Source organism: Corylus avellana, chromosome 1, assembly GCF_965113065.1.
Source record: "Corylus avellana chromosome 1, dhCorAvel1.hap1.2, whole genome shotgun sequence".
NCBI lineage: Eukaryota > Viridiplantae > Streptophyta > Magnoliopsida > Fagales > Betulaceae > Corylus > Corylus avellana.
In genome coordinates, this window is record NC_142490.1 from 47,223,247 (window position 1) to 47,243,167 (window position 19,921).

Genomic DNA, 19,921 nt, shown 5'->3' on the forward strand with positions numbered 1-19,921 from the left:
TTATAACTCTCCATGTACTCAAATGATTTAATTTTTTTGGGACAATTGTAAAGGTAAGGTTATTTATGGTGGGTCAATATTAAGACAAAAACAATGGGAAAGAAATAACAGCAAGAACATGAAGCCATGATACAGCCAACCTACCTGCATGCCCCACTGCACAAAACACAGAGAAACCCACTTATAAGATATGATACAGAGATCACATATGGCCTCCACCATTTGATATTTACAACTATGGTTTAAAATTAAAGTGATCAAATAGAAGAAAAAAAAACTACTTTAATTCATTAAAAATACAAAGGAAAAAACATACAGCTAGACTGCTTGATGTCCTTTAATTAGTGTCAGTGACATGAGGTGTCTTCTTGCAAAGATTCTTTAGGCTCTCTCACTCCTCTGGCTCTATATATAGCTCTCTCACTTTGATCAGCTCCTCACCTCACTCACAATTGCTCTTTCTCACTGCTTTCTTTTACTCATATATTTCACCTCTTTCCATTCTCTGTTCAACTTCTTTTTCACTTTCCTTTCAATCCCAAATGGCCACTGTCGAGGTATATTGATCGACTCATAATATTTCACTTTTGCTTATGTTGTTTACCCATTTGCATCCGGTTTCTGATAGATCGTTCTGCAATTCCACCTTTGACAGTGCTCAAAGTATTTGTGGAGTCCTATTTGTTTTTTCCAACAATCCCATTGCAGATTTCCATTTATGATACTATCTCAGACGATAGATGAGTCCCTTGTCTATTTCTATAATATCTGATCAACCTGACCGGTTGATCCAAATGATTTTCCTTGCTTATATTATGATCAGACAAAAAATGAAAAAAAAAAATCCAATCTTTTGGTATGTTACTGAAAACACTCTAGCTCTTTCACAAGTGATGGATCAATCCATCTTCAGCTAGTATTGTGTGATCTTATATGATAATAGAACATGTGCTATGGCACTAACTTGATCTCAAACTAAATCTATTATTTTGATAGATCAAATCATCAACCTTGATAGCAGAGTATCGGTCTGATCAATACTTGTTTTTTGGATTGTTACCTCATTTGATAACTATATAACAAAGAATCGGTATGGAAAATTTTATGTTGTAGTGTTTGTTTTTCATATTTTTTGGTTACTTTATATCTTTTTCTTCAATGCATTGATCCTAAAACTTTCGATTCTGTTCAGTTTTGTATAAAGGAGTGCAACTGATTGGTGATCAACAAAGCATGAAATCTTTTTTTTAAAGTTGTTTTTAAGAATTTATTTTTCATTGGTTTGTTCATTTAAGCAGGTTGCATCGGCTCCAATAGCATTCCCAGAGAACGAGAAAACTGAGGTGACCAAGACTGAGGAGATAGTGGCAGCACCCACTGTCCCAGAGCCAGCCACTGAAGAACCAAAAGAAGCAACACCTGAAGCCCCAGCAGCAGAGCAACCTGCGGCTGCAGAACCTGAAGCTCCTGTTGAAGTTGAGACCAAGGAGGTGACAGAAGAAGCCAAGGTTGAGGCAGAGGAGCCTGCAGTAGAGAAGAAAGAAGAGGAGACTCAAGAAGTGAAAGCAGAGCCTGCTGCAGAGGAGCCCAAAGGAGAGACTACCGAAGCCACTGAGGCTCCAGCAGCCCCAGCTGAGGTAGAGAAACCAGCTGAGGAAGAGAAGCCAGCTGAAGCAGCAGAAGAAGCTAGCACTGAAGTTCCAGTTGAGAAGACTGAGGAGTAGTTCTGTTGAATGATGTGAAGCTAGAGGAGAGGAAAGGAGGGTTTTAGTTGGTCTGCTATTTTCTTCTATTTATTTAGTTTAATTATGATTATGATTAAGGTAATTAGTCTTTGGATGGGTTTGAAATTTCCAAGCTTTGTCAATGTAAGCACTTGGATCCACTCCAGCATTCTTCCACTTGCCTAATATTTGTAATGGTGCATAGATGGGAGAAACTCTGGGTGCTTTACATATGAAAGGATGAAGTCATGTGCTTGGCGGGGGGGGGGGGAGGGTGTGGATGTTGGTTCCAGGAGGGTTCAGGTGAGTTTGATATGGTGTGATATGAGATGTGATCTCTAGATTTGAATAATGATATTACTGTTATTTTTGTTTTCTTTTGTTTTAATAATATGATGCATATTCTTGATCTAAATATATTGAGAAAATGATTAGTCCACAGCGAGTGAATGGATTATGAAAGAGCTCACGAGTATTATGTCACATATTAGTTTATTACTATGTGAGATCGAGCTTTATAAGCTATTATAGATAGTTTCAATTGTAACTTTGCTAATCACCATTTTAAAATAATAATACAGATGTGACTAGCGTTTTTCAAATTAAATAATTAAAATTTATCCTAATCCATGCAATTTATCAAGAATATGTTTAAAATTTGATGTGGACAGCTCCTACATCAATTATACATTGTCTCCTTCGAGGAATGGGAAGTAAAATGTTGCATAGATAACACCTCAAGGTGTTTTAGGTATCTTAAGTCAATTTTTTTTTTCTTTTTTTCATTCAGGTATCTTAAGTCAATTGATTGCATACTACAATGTCTTCTAATTGTTATTTGATAACAATAGTAGTTCTTAGTTCCTCAGAAACCACCCAAAAATAAAAAATAAAAAATAAAAAAAAAAGAAAGAAAAGAAAAGAAAACCTAGACAACCGAGAAACACCAAAAAATTGAGAGAAAAAAAAAAAAAAAAAACACAATAGAAGAGAAGCTTCAATACTACTATGAGACCCTTGGCTGTAGAGTTATTGTCTTCATGCTTTGGCACTCCCAATTAAAATTTATGGTTTCGTCCCTATTTATTATTATCTATGTACCCTCCTCTTTAGACAGGAGTATGTGAGAGCAAGAGAGCTCCGTCCAAGCAGGGGGCTACTCGAATAAAAGCCCACTCAGACATGAGAGCTCTTCTCAAACAGATCTCCTCTCATAGCCCCTTATATGTTATTACCCCTACCCCCACTTTTTTGGACAACAAATGGCATTGGATTCGAGTTAGGCCACAACCCCTTCTAGGTTCTCTTCAGGCTTGACACCTTAGTTGTCTCATTCTCCGGCAATGCTGGTGCCACCTGCAAGAAAAAAACTAATGGAAAAGAAGTTCTTAAGCAATTGAAATGATTCCATGCTCTGTCTATCAATTAGGCAAAGCAGGACATGAAAGAAGTTCAAAGATTAATCTGTTGAAATGAACACCAAGATTGGTGCAGAGAAAGATAATCATCAAAGAAAAAATGTTACCCAAGATGCTCTTTCGGAGTCTCGATGTATTCCTCTCTCTTTTTGCATCATTTTTGTCTATTTTTCAACTCATAGATCTCAGAAATATATATGAAATTTTTTTAAACAATATTCTTCAACCGATAAAGAGGACCGAGTGCAAAGTTATGATATTTAAAGGTTAGGTTCCTTAAAATAAATTTGACACTCTCTTACCCAACGTCTTTATACAAGAGTATGTTGCCTCGGTAAACAGTTTAGACATTTTCATAAGCCGAAAGGTCATCTAAAGCAACCTGGCTGCCTTCTAAATTTTAATTAACACGAAAAATTTTCCCCTTCAAAAATAAGTTGTCGACTTAGCTTTTAGTGGCAATGCTATCTTTGGCATTACCAACTAAATACCAGTTAATTTGTCGACTTAATTAACAGCTTTTTTTTTTTTTTTTTGGTAATATAAAAGTCATTAAAAGTAAAATAAGAAGATAAGGAGGTAGGGGACCCCCAACAAACACACCGATAAGGTCAATATAGAGTTCAAGAAAATCATAAAAGAACTGAAAATTGACCGCAAAATTGGGTAGAGGGCAGGAGAGTCAGAGAGGGACCGATGGCGGTGGTGGGGACGCATGGGTGGATGGCTGTACAGTTAGCTTTCAAAAATGACAAAACAAAAGGAGGAGAAAGAGAGAGAATGAGACAGGTGAGACGGGGACGGGAAGGAAAGGAGGCAGGAAGCCTCCTCCTTATGGGCATACATAAGGGAGTAAAGGGCTCCTACTAGGGGAGAAAGGAGATCTCTACTAGTAGAGATGTGAGTTCCTCTCTTTACAAATAGAGGAGAGATCTGTTAACAATAGAAAGTACCTTTAAGAAATAAATTATTTTTCCAAGCTTTTAAAGGCAATTGTTTTTGGTAATTCTGACAGGAAGCAACACAAAAGTTGAATGAAATTCACCGCAGGAGTGATTACAATTGATACTCTTCCCTTAATGCTGATTGATGCTTGACAATTGAGACGTAGTCGCTGCTCTCCTATACTAATTACCCATTGCATCTGCAGAAGAACAAGAAGTGAAATGGTGCATTCATTATGGCTATAGTCTCTACTTCCTAAATATTTTCTAAATTAAAACAAAAATCTAAAAACAATTCATACACTAACAAAATCAGAAAAATATTAAAGAGGAGACAGACCTGCATGTCATTGCGTAATCCCTGTGTTTTTACATGTCATGATAAGCCAATATCTAATACTAGAAAGAAGTCCATGGAAGCAGAGAGATTTCTTTTTTCCTGCCCCCCTGCTTTATTTATACTATAGCTATACAAACAGTAGACAAAAAGAGCAATGACATTGGAATCTTCAAGCAAAGATAAAGATAACTATAGCAGCAGCTTCTTACATAGTCTAATGAGAAACGCAATTATCCTATAATCTCTGTACAAGCTGAATACATCTTGTGGTATGTGCAGTCAAAAACGCTTTTCACCCGGATGCAGATGTAGAAATTTCACCAAGTACCAAAGCTGCAGCCTACATGTTCTTGGGTGATAAGGTGAAGGCGATCTTGCATGACAGCCATTGATGGATATGATGGGAAACAGAGCCTGTAAAAGCATGTGTGAGATGAAGGCAGTCGATCATGAGGCTCTGCTGACCTGTATATATAAAGCCGGGAAGCCAAACCGCGGAAACCTTCCACTGGTAAATACTTGATTGAGGTCCAGAAAAAGAGAAGAATCTTTCTCTGCTCTGCAGACATCCCTCCAACAATCTGCAATTTTTTTTTAAGCATGAGATGATAATAACCATCATAACAAATTGGCAACACCTAATGCATTTCTCCTTTCTTTTATTTTAATAAGTTAATCAGTGCAATCCAACTACACATGAAGTATTTTGCTTTACTAAAAAAGCCATTTCCCTATATTGCTTTACATAAAAAGTACACAAAGTATACAAGAAAGGCAACCAATTAGGAAGAAGAAAACAACACAAATCTAGAAAATCTAAACTAGAAAGCAAGAACAGTCATCCAAACATAAAGAAATTTAAACATAATAGCTTTTAACTCTATCACTGTCCTCTCACAATCTTCAAAATTTCGAGCATTGTGTTCTCTTTAGATATCGGTTATGCACAAGAGAACCGTCTTCCAAACTTCTATTTTACAAAGGCTACCAAATTGATCTTCTCCGAACAGCCAATAACTCCACCACCCTTTGGCTACTTTATCCCAAAAAGACAAAATCGAAACCCACAAATCTCTTCTCAGTGGAGAAGCAAATGAGCAATGGATTTCACGCCCTTCTTGCACATGTAGCACAAATCCATCAATATAACATACCTCTTTCTCAGGTTATCCATAATCGAAATCTTCCCTAATGTTGTTGTCCACACAAAACACCATTCTCGAAGGAGCCTCATTTCTCCAAGGCTCTTCCAAGGAAAGGGAGAGCCAGCAAAGCGCATGATAAAAAGATTTCACCTCGAACGTCCGCCTTTCGGAAGAGATCTGACAAATTTTATCCTCAACACCTGGTCTCAACCTGAGGGAATACAGAAGATTAAAGAAAGAGGTGACCAAGTCCACCTCCCAATCATACACTAATCTGATATAGGTAATATTCCACTATAAAGAGTCTTTAGAAAACTGCACATAATCTGCTACCGGGGCTTCCTCATAGCGGGCAATACTAAACAACACCAAAAAAGATGCCTTCAGTGTCTGATTTGCACACCAAACATCATGCTAAAACTGATTTTGAACCCATCGCACCTCAAAACTCACAAATCTAGAGAAATCACCAACCCCATCCTAGTGTTTTTCCACACCACAAACATCTAATGCATTTCAATGGATATAACTTTAATATTGGTCAATAAATAGAGACAACTCCAGCTACTTTGAGTTCAACATTCGTTGACTGTTTGGCCTAAAGTGTGCTAAACACAGGTCATTTGACATCTTCTTATACACTAAATTGAGAAAGAATTATTTGGAACAAATGCTACTGCCTTGTCATCAGGCACATCAAAGGCTTAATTATCTTACGGTAGGCACGTGAGTTAGGTTGTTAGCAAAGTGGGGTAAAAGTATGGTATATAACAATACTCTAATGAAAATCTTACAATGTACTTGGATTTTCATCGAGGACCCTTTTTTTATGAATATTTTCATCTCGGACCATTTTGTCATCAAACCTTAAATTCAAGTTGATGTTAATGGATATATCAACTTGAAAGGGTAATATGACCATATAATCACAATCCACAATTGGAATATGGCGTTCAAGGCATCACATTGTGAGGTGCTGCTACATAAGTCAAATCCATGAAAGTGATATGGTACTCTAGGCATCCATAAGATTTCACTAATTCAAAAGCATTTCTCTCTGTTCAGTTCCATCATCTCGTATACCATGGGACTACCTCTTCTTCAATGATCTTCCAATTATCGAAAATTGAGTAAAAAGAAAATGACTTCCTCGTCTTTCACCCAAACATGATAGAGGTAGTCAGCTTGATCACTATTCTTCTCAAAACTCACACTACTACAACTCTTAAGAACTGTATCACGTGCCTCTTGTGCCAACACAGAGCATAAGGAGGTCTTTATTTCTGTACCTCTCACACCAATCACCTCAATAAGATCCAATCCATCTTCCTGGCACAATCTAAACTTGGTCCAATACCACCATATTGTTCACACAAGCTTCAATTGAAAGAACATCAGTCTATATTGTGATCATCTTTCTCATAGCATCTTTGATCTCTCTCTCTCTAAGACACCCCTTTCTTTCTTCATTTTCTTTTTTTATATTTGTTATTTTTGGTAAAAGTATGATTTTGGTCCTTAAAATTCTCTTACTGTCACAATGTGAATGACAATTGTTGATGTGGTAGACCTTTTCTGTACACATCCTTAACCTGACTGCCACTTTAAGCCATATAATCACAATGTTCTCTATATTTTCTATTAGTTTCCTAATATTTGATTCACATGAGACATGTTTTAATATTGTGAAATCAGTATATGGTATTAACATGTCATATCGCACAGAATAATAAGAACTTGTAAAGAAAAACTGACAAATCAATAATTATCATTCACTTAGTAACAATAAAACAGGGTAAGGGTGCCACTAAAGCCTCTTTAAAACTTCTTTGACATATTTTGACCCCTTTTTTTTATTCGTAAGAACCTCACACACCCATGGGACATAATCCCATGATTGGACCCAACACCCCCATTCTTATGGGGGTGGAGATGCCATTTAGCCAATGGCCATTAGCCTAAGGTACCACCTTTAATAGTTTCAATCTTTAAAAAGTAAACTTCCCAATACTTAAAAAATAAAAAAGGTTCAGGTAGTCATTCTTCCCAATTTTCTCCATCAAGATAGGATGAACTGAAGGTCCCCAAGTCATCCCATTGGCATAACAAGAAGCTCAGATGTGATAGGCAAAGAACAATGGTTCCAAGGTGATCTACCATCTCCAGGCTATAGCAAACCACAACTCATTCATCAAGTCCATCATATAGTTAACCTCTTAAGGAGCCAATCTAACACAACCAACTAACCCAACAAAAAGTACCTACAAATATGATTAAGAAAAACTTCCTCGCAGACTTCTGCGTAAGAGATTTTTTTTGCTCAAAAATGTCACACATGATTTTCTAGAAGTACTTCTCAACCTCATTAATCATGCCCTACTTCAACCGCAAATGGCCTCAACAATGGCACCTCCAACTCAACGACATGACCTAAAGAAGGTACGTAAAAATGTTGTATATAGAATCAAAGTACCTCCCTAAATTTCCTAATATAGATTGTGATTATTATTCATCTCATCAAACTCTAACCATGCAAGAATCAATTATAATCATATTGATTTAGCTTCTAACTTCCATTATTATACAGCACTACAAATATTAGCATATCCACGCGCAAATTACAACAAATAAATTCATCCTGTTTAAGCCATACACAATGGTCAAGGTATTATAGGCATTCAAAGGTACCCAGATGCAGGACAAATCCAGAGAGTGAAAGAGAGAAAAGAAGAGAGAAGCACGGGAAAGAGAGGGAAAATCAGGGGGGAGAAGAAGACAAAACCATGTCCATAAAATTATGCATCAAAAGCAGCTAAATACAAAAGAAAATTATGCTTAAATAGACTAAAGACAAAACCCTAATCCTAACCTTAGGGCAACGCCCATTTATTAACTTACCTAATATAACCTAACCTAACATAACATAACCTAGGACAACGGCAATGTCCTTTTATTGAATTACAATAATAATCGACTCATAAAAATAAAATAAAACATAAATTAATAACTCAATTAAAACCTAAATAAAATTAAAGGACCTAATTAACTCTTGCTGCTGCATTTCGCATCATACCCAGCATTAAAAGAAATGTTTCATAACATTAAGCAAGACGAAAGAAAGGGTGGTAGATGATAATTAGTGGATCTCTTGATAAACAAGGAGTGGTCTGGCAGGGCACAAAAAGGCATTTAGCCTTCCCCACAAAGAAGACTTCACCCAAAAAGCAGCCCACAATACAAAGTACAGGAACTAATCTTAGCATTTGCTTAAATAAATTAACAGAAAATCTGGAAACACAAGAGACAAGACTATGTAGACTTTCAAAGAAACCAATGTAGAGTTCATAAAAGTAAAATCCTGCAAGCAATTACCTTCCAGAACCAGAATATCTGAGGATCTGTTTCTTTGTAGCCATTGTACTCGGTATGTGCCTTCCAATCATCAACACCGAGAGCAGTTTCACTTCCATAAAGCATCCAATCAAGATCTTCCAGCTCTAAACTTTGGAAAAAGAACTTCTGGAGCCCAGAGTTGCAAAGAATATCACCAAAACCTTGAGCAAAATGTGATACCTGTTCTGAGATAGATGTGACAAAGCGATGCTCAATAAGAAGTCTAACATATTCTTCTCTGTTCTTGCTGTTCACAACAATACTTTTCCCACCCTGGCAAAGCTCTACAACTCTTCTGGATCCTAACTCCTCAACTTCTCTAACAAATGTTAGTCCTAATGCATCTGCGTCAATAAAATCAGAATCCATCTCCAGAATCTGCTTGCAGCTATTATACAAGCATGGATCTGTATCCTTTATATCTTCCAAGGAAATGTACTTTCCAGCTAATTGCAAGAAGAAGGCACGATCAAAGACAATGCCTACTTGCACTTTGTGCATCAAAGCTAATGCAATTACCCGACCAGAGAACTTGAAATAGTCAAGGTGCAAGGGATCCACCTTAGATGCTGCACACACAAGACAATGCATAAACCGATCATAATTCTCTTTGGAAAAAGGGATTCTTTGCCTCCAAAAAAATTACTTACTAAAACAGAACATGAAATAATTTAAGAAGTCTTGAACATTCAAGCAGAAATAGAAGCATAATCCAGAAAGCTAAAAAGCAAGGAAATTCTGCATGATGATACAACTTCCAAAAACAGAGCAATACCAAACAGATTCCATGTCAGTTACCCTGTGATTGAACTGATATCACAATATCGAACAGCTTGTTCCAGAAATAATAGCTTTGCATGTGGAAAGGGGTCAATACGGTCTCATTCACAGTCAATGATTCTGTAGTTAGTTTGTACCATGCATCTATCTAGAGTACCCATGCCATTGTGATGTTGACCTTCCATGAAAATTTTCAGTACTTAAGGTAGCTGTATTGGAATTGAAAGCACATAATCTTCATCATGATAACCTTCCATTCTACATTAATTTTAGAATTTTTTTTCTATGTTTTTACATTCCATGTACTATCATGTAATTGAACCTCTAGGGAGCTTCAACTATAACTTCCTTTTTTTTTAATTAATAACTAACGTATATCATTAATAAGTGTAGAGGGTAACCTAATACACAAGATGTATACAAGAGATAATCCCCATTAATGATTAAAATAAGAGAAATCCACAAAGTTATAAAAGTTAGAGAAATGTTGAATAGTATACACGCCAATCCATATATAAAGCAATTTGACCAGGATGTTCTAATGGCATAGGGCTCCACATGCCCCAACAAGATCACTAGAACACCACCCTCATTGTCCATATATAAAGTTAGAAGAAGATGATCAATGGATTTCCCACTCCTCTTACATATGCAATACCATTCCACTACTATTTTTTTTTTTTCATCAGGTTTACCAAGAGCCGCTATCCACACAAAAAAACTCACTCTCAATGGAACATTGACTTTCCTAATACTCTTCCAAATGATGAAACCCTCAAACTGGATAACCAAATACTATCCTCACCACCTTGTCTCAATTTGAGGGAGTACAACAAATCAAAAAACACAATCACCAAATCTACCTCCCAATCATGTACAGATCTTAAAAGATATATTTCACTGAATATTTCCATTGGAAAACTCCTTATCCACAACCAACGCCTCCTTACAATGAGCAACACTAAACAACTCTGGAAAAAATTCCTTTAGTGGTTGATCCACACATCATATATCATGTCAAAACCTAATCTTAGTTCCATCTACTTCGTATATGACAAATATCGAAAAAACTCCTCACCCCCTCCTAATAAGTTTGTTTCCACACTCCAACTTCATAGGGTCCCTCTGCCTCCTTAAAACACCAACCTCTGCTCATACTATCATATTTTGCCTCGACTACCAACCTCCACAAAGCCTTCATCTCTCTCTTCTTCTTTTTTCAATAAATAATTAAAATATCATTAAAAGCAAAAACCACTACTAATAACAAAGATGTGACTAGTGTTTTTCCAGAGTTATGACAAATGATATCAAAATCAATCTAGTAACACCAAGTTGCATTGGGGCAATATGGCATGATGTAAGCCCTAATGTGAACGTTAAGGATTTTAGTAAAGGAGATTGTGATAACCCAAAAAAATAATTCTCACCTTGAGTGAGTGGATTGGATTATGAAGGTATTGTATGGGTGCTAGAGCCTACATTAGTTCCTACATTAGTTCCTATTTAGATAAGACGAAGCTATATAAGTGACTCTACGAAGCTGCAATTACAACTTTGATTACTCATTTTGGGATAATAATGCAAATGTAACCAACGTTTTTCCTAAATCGTGACATTGATGCATCGCTTTTGGGTATCAATAATCTATCATCTACCCCAAGTTTACATCAACTCATACAAGAACTAGAACATACCATAACCAGTATATACTAAGAATCTCTCTAATAGTCGTCACTATCATCTTTCAATCCTTCATCAACATAAAAAACCATAGCACCCAGCACTAAAAATAAAGGACTTACACAGGACTCACATTTATATAATCGTCACTCTCCATATGATTCTAATCATCCATAGAACTTAAGCAAATGAAAATGAATACAAAAGGATTCAACTTATCATAAACATGCCCATAATTAAAGCATGTTTGGGATTGGGTTGAGACATAAAGCTTTTAAAGCCAGTAAGAGCTTTTTCCCAAAAGTGTGTTTTGGCCTTTTTTTTATAGAGCAAAAAAGTCAAAATAAGTACTTTTTGAATTTTTTTTTTTTTTTACCAAAAAAACCTACTTTTTATGTACTAAAAATATTTTTTAAGCTCCTTAAAGCAAATCCCAAATACGTTTTTGGTCTCCTGGCTGCAGTACCAGTAGTAAGTCCAACTTCTCCATAAACTAACCATATATGTCAAACACACTCAGCTCCTCACAGACACCACTGAGATAGATGAAGATTAACAAATAAGTTTTTTTTTTTTTTGATAAGTAAAAGCCAGTTTTATTGAAAGCGTAAAGGCGCCCCAAAGTACACCGGGAGTATACAATAGGATCACCTAGATTAACAAATAAGTATGACAATGATTTTATATGGTTCTATGGAATTATACATCATAAATCATCAAAAAACAACACCACAGTAAAAAAAAGAATCGCCACTCTATTCGATAGACCAGTATCTGTTTAACAACTGTAAATAAACTAGAACCGTTCTAAGAAATCAACTAAGCTCACTTCAGATTCAGCAGCCCCATAAAAAATAATTGGGATTACTTCCCTTAGAAAACCAAGGAATGTGGCAGCCCCACCTCCACAGCCATAGCATGGAGGAGTGTACAAATCTTCATTTTTAAGTGCCAAATTCTTCAATCTATACCCCATATCATATTTCAACAGATTTAGCTCAATCACTAATCATGTAGTAACCCCCCCAAAAAAAAAACAAAACAAAAAAAAAAAAAAAATCTATTAAAAGCCAACTGAAGTTTACCTGGACTTGGATAAAACCTTCTACGATCATTTGGGCATGCCACAAAGAGCGCGTTCTGTGGATTAAATATAGCTTGGCATACCAAAAAAAACCACTCCCGCAATACACCAGGACCTGTAGCTTCCTCATTTTTGAATTCCATGAAGAGACCAGCATGTAGAGCCTCAGCATCTGCCCGTGCTATATACTCAAACGATTCCGCAAGCAATTGAGACCTGTCAATGAGCATCTCATGCAGCTCCTCATAGTCTTCTTTTACCTCTGGAAACATCATCATCCCCAAATGCCTCCTAGATTCAAAATCAGTCACGTCCTTTCGCTCAAGAAGCCACTGATGATCATCAGTTCGCTTTGCATATCTGACAATCAGCGCACATAGCGAGGACTTTCCAAGCCTCAGAACTGTCCAAAATTCTTCTTCAGCGCCCTGATAAAGTTGGGAAATGCTATAGAGCTCCTTCAATATGGCAAGATATTGAGACCAACCAGTATAAATATTCTCACCTTCCCCCTTGTGTTTTACAGCCAAGCACTCCTCCATCTTGTGGAGGCATTCCCCCATTCTCTTCAACAAATCAATAAACAAAAGATGAAGAAACTCAATCTCTTCCCCATACAATGGATGCTTAGGCTCAGTACCACCCACCGACACAGGATTTGGACCCCGAAACCCAACTTGTTCTGTGATTGCAGTCCGCAGAGGGAGCAAGAAAGCAGCAAAATCGCGAACATCACCCAATTGTGGCCCAACGCCTGTGGGCGATTCCATACTCAAACCTAAGTCCTTAGACAACCTACTCGCCAGCTCACTAACAAACGGGAAAATCTCCTGCATCACAATCACTCCTTTAGAACTCTCCGGGGATCCAATCGATTCCAATAACGACCCAAGTGTACTCCGACACGATAAATATAAAGGATCCTCATTTGCAGCTCTTCTAAGCAACTTACAAAACTCTAAAACTATAGGTGCACAATAATTATGATACTGTTTCGGCAACGAATTTCGACTTGAATTCAAAAAATGCCTAATTGAGCTATCCGCACAGTCTTTGTTACCTTTGATCGGCGACATATAGAGCATCACCAACGCCGCCGGAGCGGAAGACAACAAGAATATCTGTAAATGGCCGGAGGCCAATTGCTCCTCCTCCTTCGGCATCACTGAAAAGAAGTCCGTCATCCTGACTTTAATGTATTTCGCTGCCGAAGTGAATTGTTCGCCTCGGCAGAGACGGCACACCGCTGAAACGATGTCGTTGATGACTTGCCAGGCGTGAGGGTGCTCCGTGCTGCGCATACGGCCGACCAATTGCAGTCCGGCGTCGTTTTGGATGTTGCACTCGCCGAGGGATCGCTCCGCCTGGAGCTGCCTTCCTCGGTATATCAGTCTCTGCTCGTGTACCGGAATCCCGGTCTGCAATTGGATTCGCTCGTGGACCGATCGCACGGTGTCGTCCGTGTAAGCTTGGATTACCATAGTTTTCCCCTCGGAGATCATCCTTATGAAAAACTGTAACCGCGACGCGGACTGAGTCAACTCGGCCTGGGCCGCGCACGCGCGCGAGGCCGATCGGGCATCGGGAACCCTAGGATTGAACTGAGAGGTGGTGGCGTTTGTGGCGGTGACGGCGTGGGATGGTGCGTCGGAAGAGGAGTGGACGGCGTTGGGTTCGTCTTTCCTCATTCTGACGGAGACAAACTCGGGGAAAACGTCGTCGTTCTCGTCGTCACCATAGTCGTCCAGTTTGCGTTTTGACGAGAGCCGCGGCTGATCGACGGCGGTGATGATCGCGTTGATGGTTGTGGTCGTGGTGGTGGAGGTTGGGCCGGTGCGCTGGGGGACGCAATCGACGGTGGAGGTTTGCACGAGAGACATTTACGGTGGGGCCCCCGCCGCCAGTGGAGTAGTAGTCAGAGGTACGGTGCAGGAGAGCACATGGAAAAGCTTAGCCAAGGGGAAAACCTAGAGAGTTCTCTCTCGAAGAGAGGAAATAATAGAGAGGATTTGATCGGAATTGCCGTCTGGCCTTTTTGTTTCACAGCCGTCTTCAGAAAGACTGTCATCTTACGCTATTGTGTATTTTATATATAGAGAGAGAAATAAAAGCTCAGCTAAAATGATTGTAGAGTTGGTTAGGTGTGGGCGGATTACATGGTATTTTCGTGGGGCTTAGTTAGTTGATGGGTTTTGGGCCTTTTCTACCATCGGATTTGTATCATTTCCACGTGCGATTTTTTTCTTTCTCGATCATGTGTCGAAGAATGTGCTTTTAACTTTTATGTACTCTGAAATCATCGTAAATACCATAGCAGCGGCCTATAGTATATTAGTATGGACCAGGATTCATCCGCTGCTTATGAAAGAAGTTCTCCTTTTTTTTTTTTTCTTTTTTTTGCCCTTTTTTTAAGGGAAAGCTTGTGAAAGAAGTTATGTCAAAGAGTCTAATAGTTTATTTTAATTACTCATTTTAATACAATTTTTGATGTGATTTTTAAAATTATTATTAATTTATATTAGATTACTAATGATAATTTGTATTAACGCTAATTAAAATAAACTTTAGCTAGTCGAATGTTAACGAGATCCTTTAAAATTAGAGCAATTGAATTTTATAGAATTTTTAGCAATATCACTTTATCAGCCCTTTTGCAAATGCTTTCAAAGTAGCATTTTTGCTCTAGGAAACTTTTACTTGGGCATGTTGAAGGAATAAAATATAATTTAGCAATAGTCTTTTCTCTTCGTTTATTGTTTTCTCCTCTTTGTCTGTCCATCTCTCTATCCCTCTCCCTCTCCCTCTCCCTCAACAAGAGGTTTGGCTGAGTGGTGGGTTGAGAAGGAAGGTCTAACACAAAAGCTTGAAAAAACTTTTGGAGGAGGAGGTGGATGGATGAGTTATTTAACAGGGCTTTAATCGAGTCGAGCTGAGTCGAGTTTTAGAATTTTAAAATTGGCTCCTTTACGAAGATGTTTATTCGAACCGAGTTATGAAATGTATGTTTAAACTTGGCTCGTTAAAAAATCGAGCGAGCTCGAGCTCAAGTTTGAGTTCGTTAAGAATGCTATTCAAGTTGAGCCAGGCTCAACTCGAACTCGAGCTAAGCTATTAAATTCTTTAATGTATGATATAAACATAGTCCAAATCCGAATTTTAAAACAACCTCTAAACATTTATTTATAGTATATATATAAATATTAAGTAATTTATATTACATATATTACTTAATTACTATGATAAGTACTTAAACTTGTATAAGTAATATATATATATATGTGTGTGTGTGCGCGCGCGCGCGTGTGTGTGTGAACGAGCTAACAAGTTGGGCAAACGAATCGGTTAAGCCTTAAACGAGCTGAGCTTACGAGACCCTATCGAGTTTTTTTGAGTGAATCAGGTATGTATCATTTATTAATCGAGTGAGTTTCTACAGTAACGAGTGAGTTTGTACAGTATCGAGCTCAAATTCGAGTTATACTAAGCGGGTATCGAGCAGGTTGCCGAGCGAACTCGTTTATTTACAACCCTAAATGAAAACTAATATTTTTTCAATTTCAGCCTGAAAGGAACTGAAACCCTAAACCCAATTGATAAGTTTCCATAAACATAGCTCAAAGTTTTTGTATCTTCAGAAGGGGTATTTTGGTGACTTGGGAATTACATGGGCTACGGGATTTCCTCAGATTTGGGCTCAGAGAGCCGCACATCTGAGTCCATGGGCCGATAGTTGTTTAGGAGTGGAACTTGCAACGACAATTCTTTTGTTTTGTTTTGTTTTTTATGTTTTTTTTTATGGATTGATATAATGTATTTTAAGTGATTTTTTATATTAATTATTTTAATCGATATATTAAATAAGTATGAAAAGTAACAAAAATAATAAAATATATATGAAGTAATTCATGGTGTGGTCCGTGGACAAATATGTTAATATCAATAGCTCTAACAATAAGGGGTTATGATTTGTAACTTTTATAAATAAAGTTATAACTTATATTCAATTAGAGTGCTTATTAATGTTTTTATTCTGAGAAGACAAAAAAAAGTTAGTGTTAGTTTTAAATGATATACAAGAGTATCAACTGCTACATTTGATTTCTGTTATTTTTAAATAAGAAAATGCTCTCAAGGGGTAGTTCAATCGGTTGTAGACCACGCCTAATGAAGCGGATGTCACTAGTTCGAATCCTCCCTCCCCCTTCTCTTGTGTGGACATATCAAAAAAAAAAAAAAAAAAGAAGGAAAATGCTAGGTGTTTTTCTAGTGTCCTTCTGATGTCCTCCCAAGTGTGATGTGAGTCACCAATAGATTAAAAATCAAGAATGATAATCTCAAATTCAACGACAATTTTAAAAGACATATCATAGTTGGGAGGACACTAAGAGAACACTAGAAGAACACATAACATTTCCCTTTTAAATATAACAGAAATCAAATATAGCACAACCACTACATAATGAAAAACATAATTATATTTTAATGTCATTTTTGTTATTTATTTAATGGAAAATTGATTAGAACCTCAGGGCTCTTGCATTTAGATTTTTTTTTTTTTTTTTGGTCGGAGATAGCATCAACAATACAAGTAGGAGCTTCCTCAAGAAAGACTCGTTCCTTACTAAGAGAGAGTGCTTCCTTCGCAAGACGGTGAGCCACCCCATTCAGCTTCTAATTTCGACCTATTTTGCTAATCTAATTAATTAGTAGTAGGAAATCTGAGGTTCCTAGACTTCCAAACACTAGGTTTGAGAATTAAGTTTTGCATGTCTTATTATTGGAGATAAAACGGTTATGAAGTTTTTACTAAGAGTACATTAATATACATAATTGAACACAACTCTACCCCAAAAGCCTAAACTAATGGGCTAAGGTCCACTTAAATATATTAAATACTATTTTCTGTTAAATTTTCTCAATGTGATGCACTCACAACACTTATTGCACTCCAGACGTGGGTTTAAATAGAGTTACAATTTACGTCAAATCCTCATGGGATTCATAATACCAATACTACCTAGACTAGGAGAATAAAAGAGAATCTCCCTACATAACCAACACGGCAATGGAGTAAATCCTCCTTATTGAATTAATAAATACTTAGGATCTGTTTGGGATTGCGTTTGAGTGGCTTAAAAGTATTTTTAACACTCAAAAAGTTTATTTGAAGGAAAAAGTACTCGTTTGGTAAAAAAAATTAAAAACACTTCTAAGAGTCTAAAAAGCCTAAAAATGGCTAAAACGCACTTTTGTCAAAAGTTTAAAAATGAAGTTTTTGCTCAAAAGCTCTATTTCTCAAATACAGTTTTAAACAGGTTCTTAGGGCCTGTTTGGGATTGCGTTTGAGGAGTCTAAAAATGCGTTTAACACTCAAAAAGTTCTTTAAAAGAAAAGCATTTGTTTGATAAAAAAACTTAAAAGCACTTTTAAGGGTTCAAAAAACCTAAAAATGGTCAAAACGCATTTGACAAAAGCTTAAAAGTAAAGCTTTTGCCAAAAAGTGTTTTTTTGACTTAAAACTCTATTTCTCAAATGCAATCTCAAACAGAGTCTTAGAGCCTGTTTGAGGTTGCATTTGAGAAATAGAGTTTTTAAGTCAAAAATAGCTTTTTAGTAAAAGCTTCATTTTTAAGCTTTTGCTCAAAGTGTTTTTTGGCCATTTTTAAGTTTTTTGGACTATTAAAAGCGCTTTTTATTTTTTCACCAAACGCGTACTTTTTTTTTTTTTTTTTTTTTCCAAACGGACTTTTTGAGTGTTAAAATCACTTTTAAGCCCCTCAAACCCAATCCTAAACAGGCCCTTAGTCTATTCTCCTTATTGAAATAGGACTAAAATACTTCTATTCTTGTAGCACAGTTATACAGTCCGTAGACAAAGTAGCCAATATCTCACCCTTGCAATCTCAAATTATGGCCTTGATACCTATCTTTATTTTACAATTATCCACAACCGCCATCCCAATTAACCTTCACAAATCCTCTTAGAGTATTCTCAATGGAGGAGCTAAATTTTAATGTAAAATGATTCTTCAAAACTTGCTTTTATCTAGTTTAACTAATGAATTTTTAAATGCATCCACATCCGATTAGCTATCTTTTTATCTACATCATTTAAATATTATTAAAAGTGAGAAAAGTTTTGGAAAAAATAGAACATGTGAGAGGAAAAATGGGAAAAGTTTTGAAAAAAAAGAGAACATGCAAAGAAAAAGTATGAAAAGATTTGGGAAAAAGAGAAAACAGGTGAGAAGAACAATAAAAAATAAAATGGCTCCCTTAAAAAATGTTGCTACATTTAACTTTTTTTTTTTGAACTCTTCTAATCAAATATCTATTTTACATTTTCTTTTGGCTAATTCAATGTAAGGGTTTTTTAAATATTTGAAAAATCATTTTAGATAAAAATAACATTTAACTCTTCCATTGAAAATGCTCTTATACGACCTTGTCATCTCAAGTATTTTTATGATCCACTTTTGCCCTTTGTTTGCTGCTGGGATTTAGCACTATGAAAAGTTGTGAGGGATTTAGCACTTACAACTCGTAGGATAGGATGGCTGAGGTTCCCCATGAACTACCGCACTCCGACGCATCCACAAATTCTGTGCCACCATTGCCCATGAGCTCCAAGTCATCAATCTCCAATTCGTGTTGGAGGATCTCTACAATGGCCACAAAATCCTCATGCTCTATACATATTTTTTTGAATCTTTTACAACACATGCTCCGTACATCCTTAGCAGCCTGATAACCCCACAAAATGTGCCTTGTAATCTTTGCCACGAGTCCAAATAGTGGCATAGAGGGTCTTCTTGGATGTTTCTTTTGAACAAATACCTTGTGGACAAATATTGAAAGAATATAGCAAAAGGTGAAAGAACACTATGTTTTTTTTTTTTTTTTTGGTTTTTTGGTTCTTACCATATTACTAATCAGCCACGAGTCCCATTTTCTATTTCTTTTTATCTCTGCTTTTCAAAACATATTACATCTTAAACAATGCGAATTACAAAGGGGAATGTTTTTTTTTTGAATTGGGATTCCATTATCACAGCATTAAAGCTCAAAAAGCATTGGATACAATGAGGGTAATGCACTCAGGGACTTCATCCCATCAGACCTGATCCTCACTACATGTCAGCCGATGTTTTGCAAGTGTTTTGCAAGAGTATGGGCTGCTACGTTTGCAGTCCTTTTTGCATGGCATACCTCCCAATTCTGCATACTATTAAGCAGGATCTTTGCATCATTAATCACTATTCCATACCTACTCCAGCAATTACCTTCCATGTTCAGTGCTTTAACGACCTCCAGTGAGTCCCCTTCGAAAATCACTTTTGCAAAACCCATGCCTATGCACACTTCTACCGTCTTCCATGCTGCAATAGCTTCCGCCGTTGTAGGGTCAGT

General features: G+C 36.9%; 2 protein-coding genes across 2 annotated transcripts; one reads left to right on the plus strand and one right to left on the minus strand.

The window, feature by feature from the left end:
- The first annotated feature begins 420 nt into the window (after positions 1–420).
- LOC132171386 (major latex allergen Hev b 5) lies at positions 421–2,095 on the plus strand. Its single transcript, XM_059582692.2, has 2 exons — positions 421–557; positions 1,299–2,095. The coding sequence occupies exons 1-2, from the start codon at positions 543–545 to the stop codon at positions 1,722–1,724; spliced, it is 441 nt and encodes a 146-aa protein (XP_059438675.2). The 5' UTR covers positions 421–542; the 3' UTR covers positions 1,725–2,095.
- A 2,310-nt stretch (positions 2,096–4,405) lies between these two features.
- UPL5 (ubiquitin protein ligase 5) lies at positions 4,406–14,571 on the minus strand. Its single transcript, XM_059581386.2, has 3 exons — positions 12,513–14,571; positions 8,944–9,533; positions 4,406–5,007 (listed from the first exon to the last, which is right to left on the minus strand). The coding sequence occupies exons 1-3, from the start codon at positions 14,389–14,391 to the stop codon at positions 4,744–4,746; spliced, it is 2,733 nt and encodes a 910-aa protein (XP_059437369.2). The 5' UTR covers positions 14,392–14,571; the 3' UTR covers positions 4,406–4,743.
- Positions 14,572–19,921: the final 5,350 nt, after the last annotated feature.

Coding starts and splice junctions, on each gene's coding strand:
- UPL5 (XM_059581386.2), bottom strand. CDS start 14,391: ATGTCTCTCGTGCAAACCTCCACCGTCGATTGCGTCCCCCAGCGCACC. Junction 9,534..12,512: donor AAGGTTTTATCCAAGTCCAG/GTAAACTTCAGT, acceptor TTGTGTGTGCAG/CATCTAAGGTGGATCCCTTG. Junction 5,008..8,943: donor AGATATTCTGGTTCTGGAAG/GTAATTGCTTGC, acceptor AAAAAATTGCAG/ATTGTTGGAGGGATGTCTGC.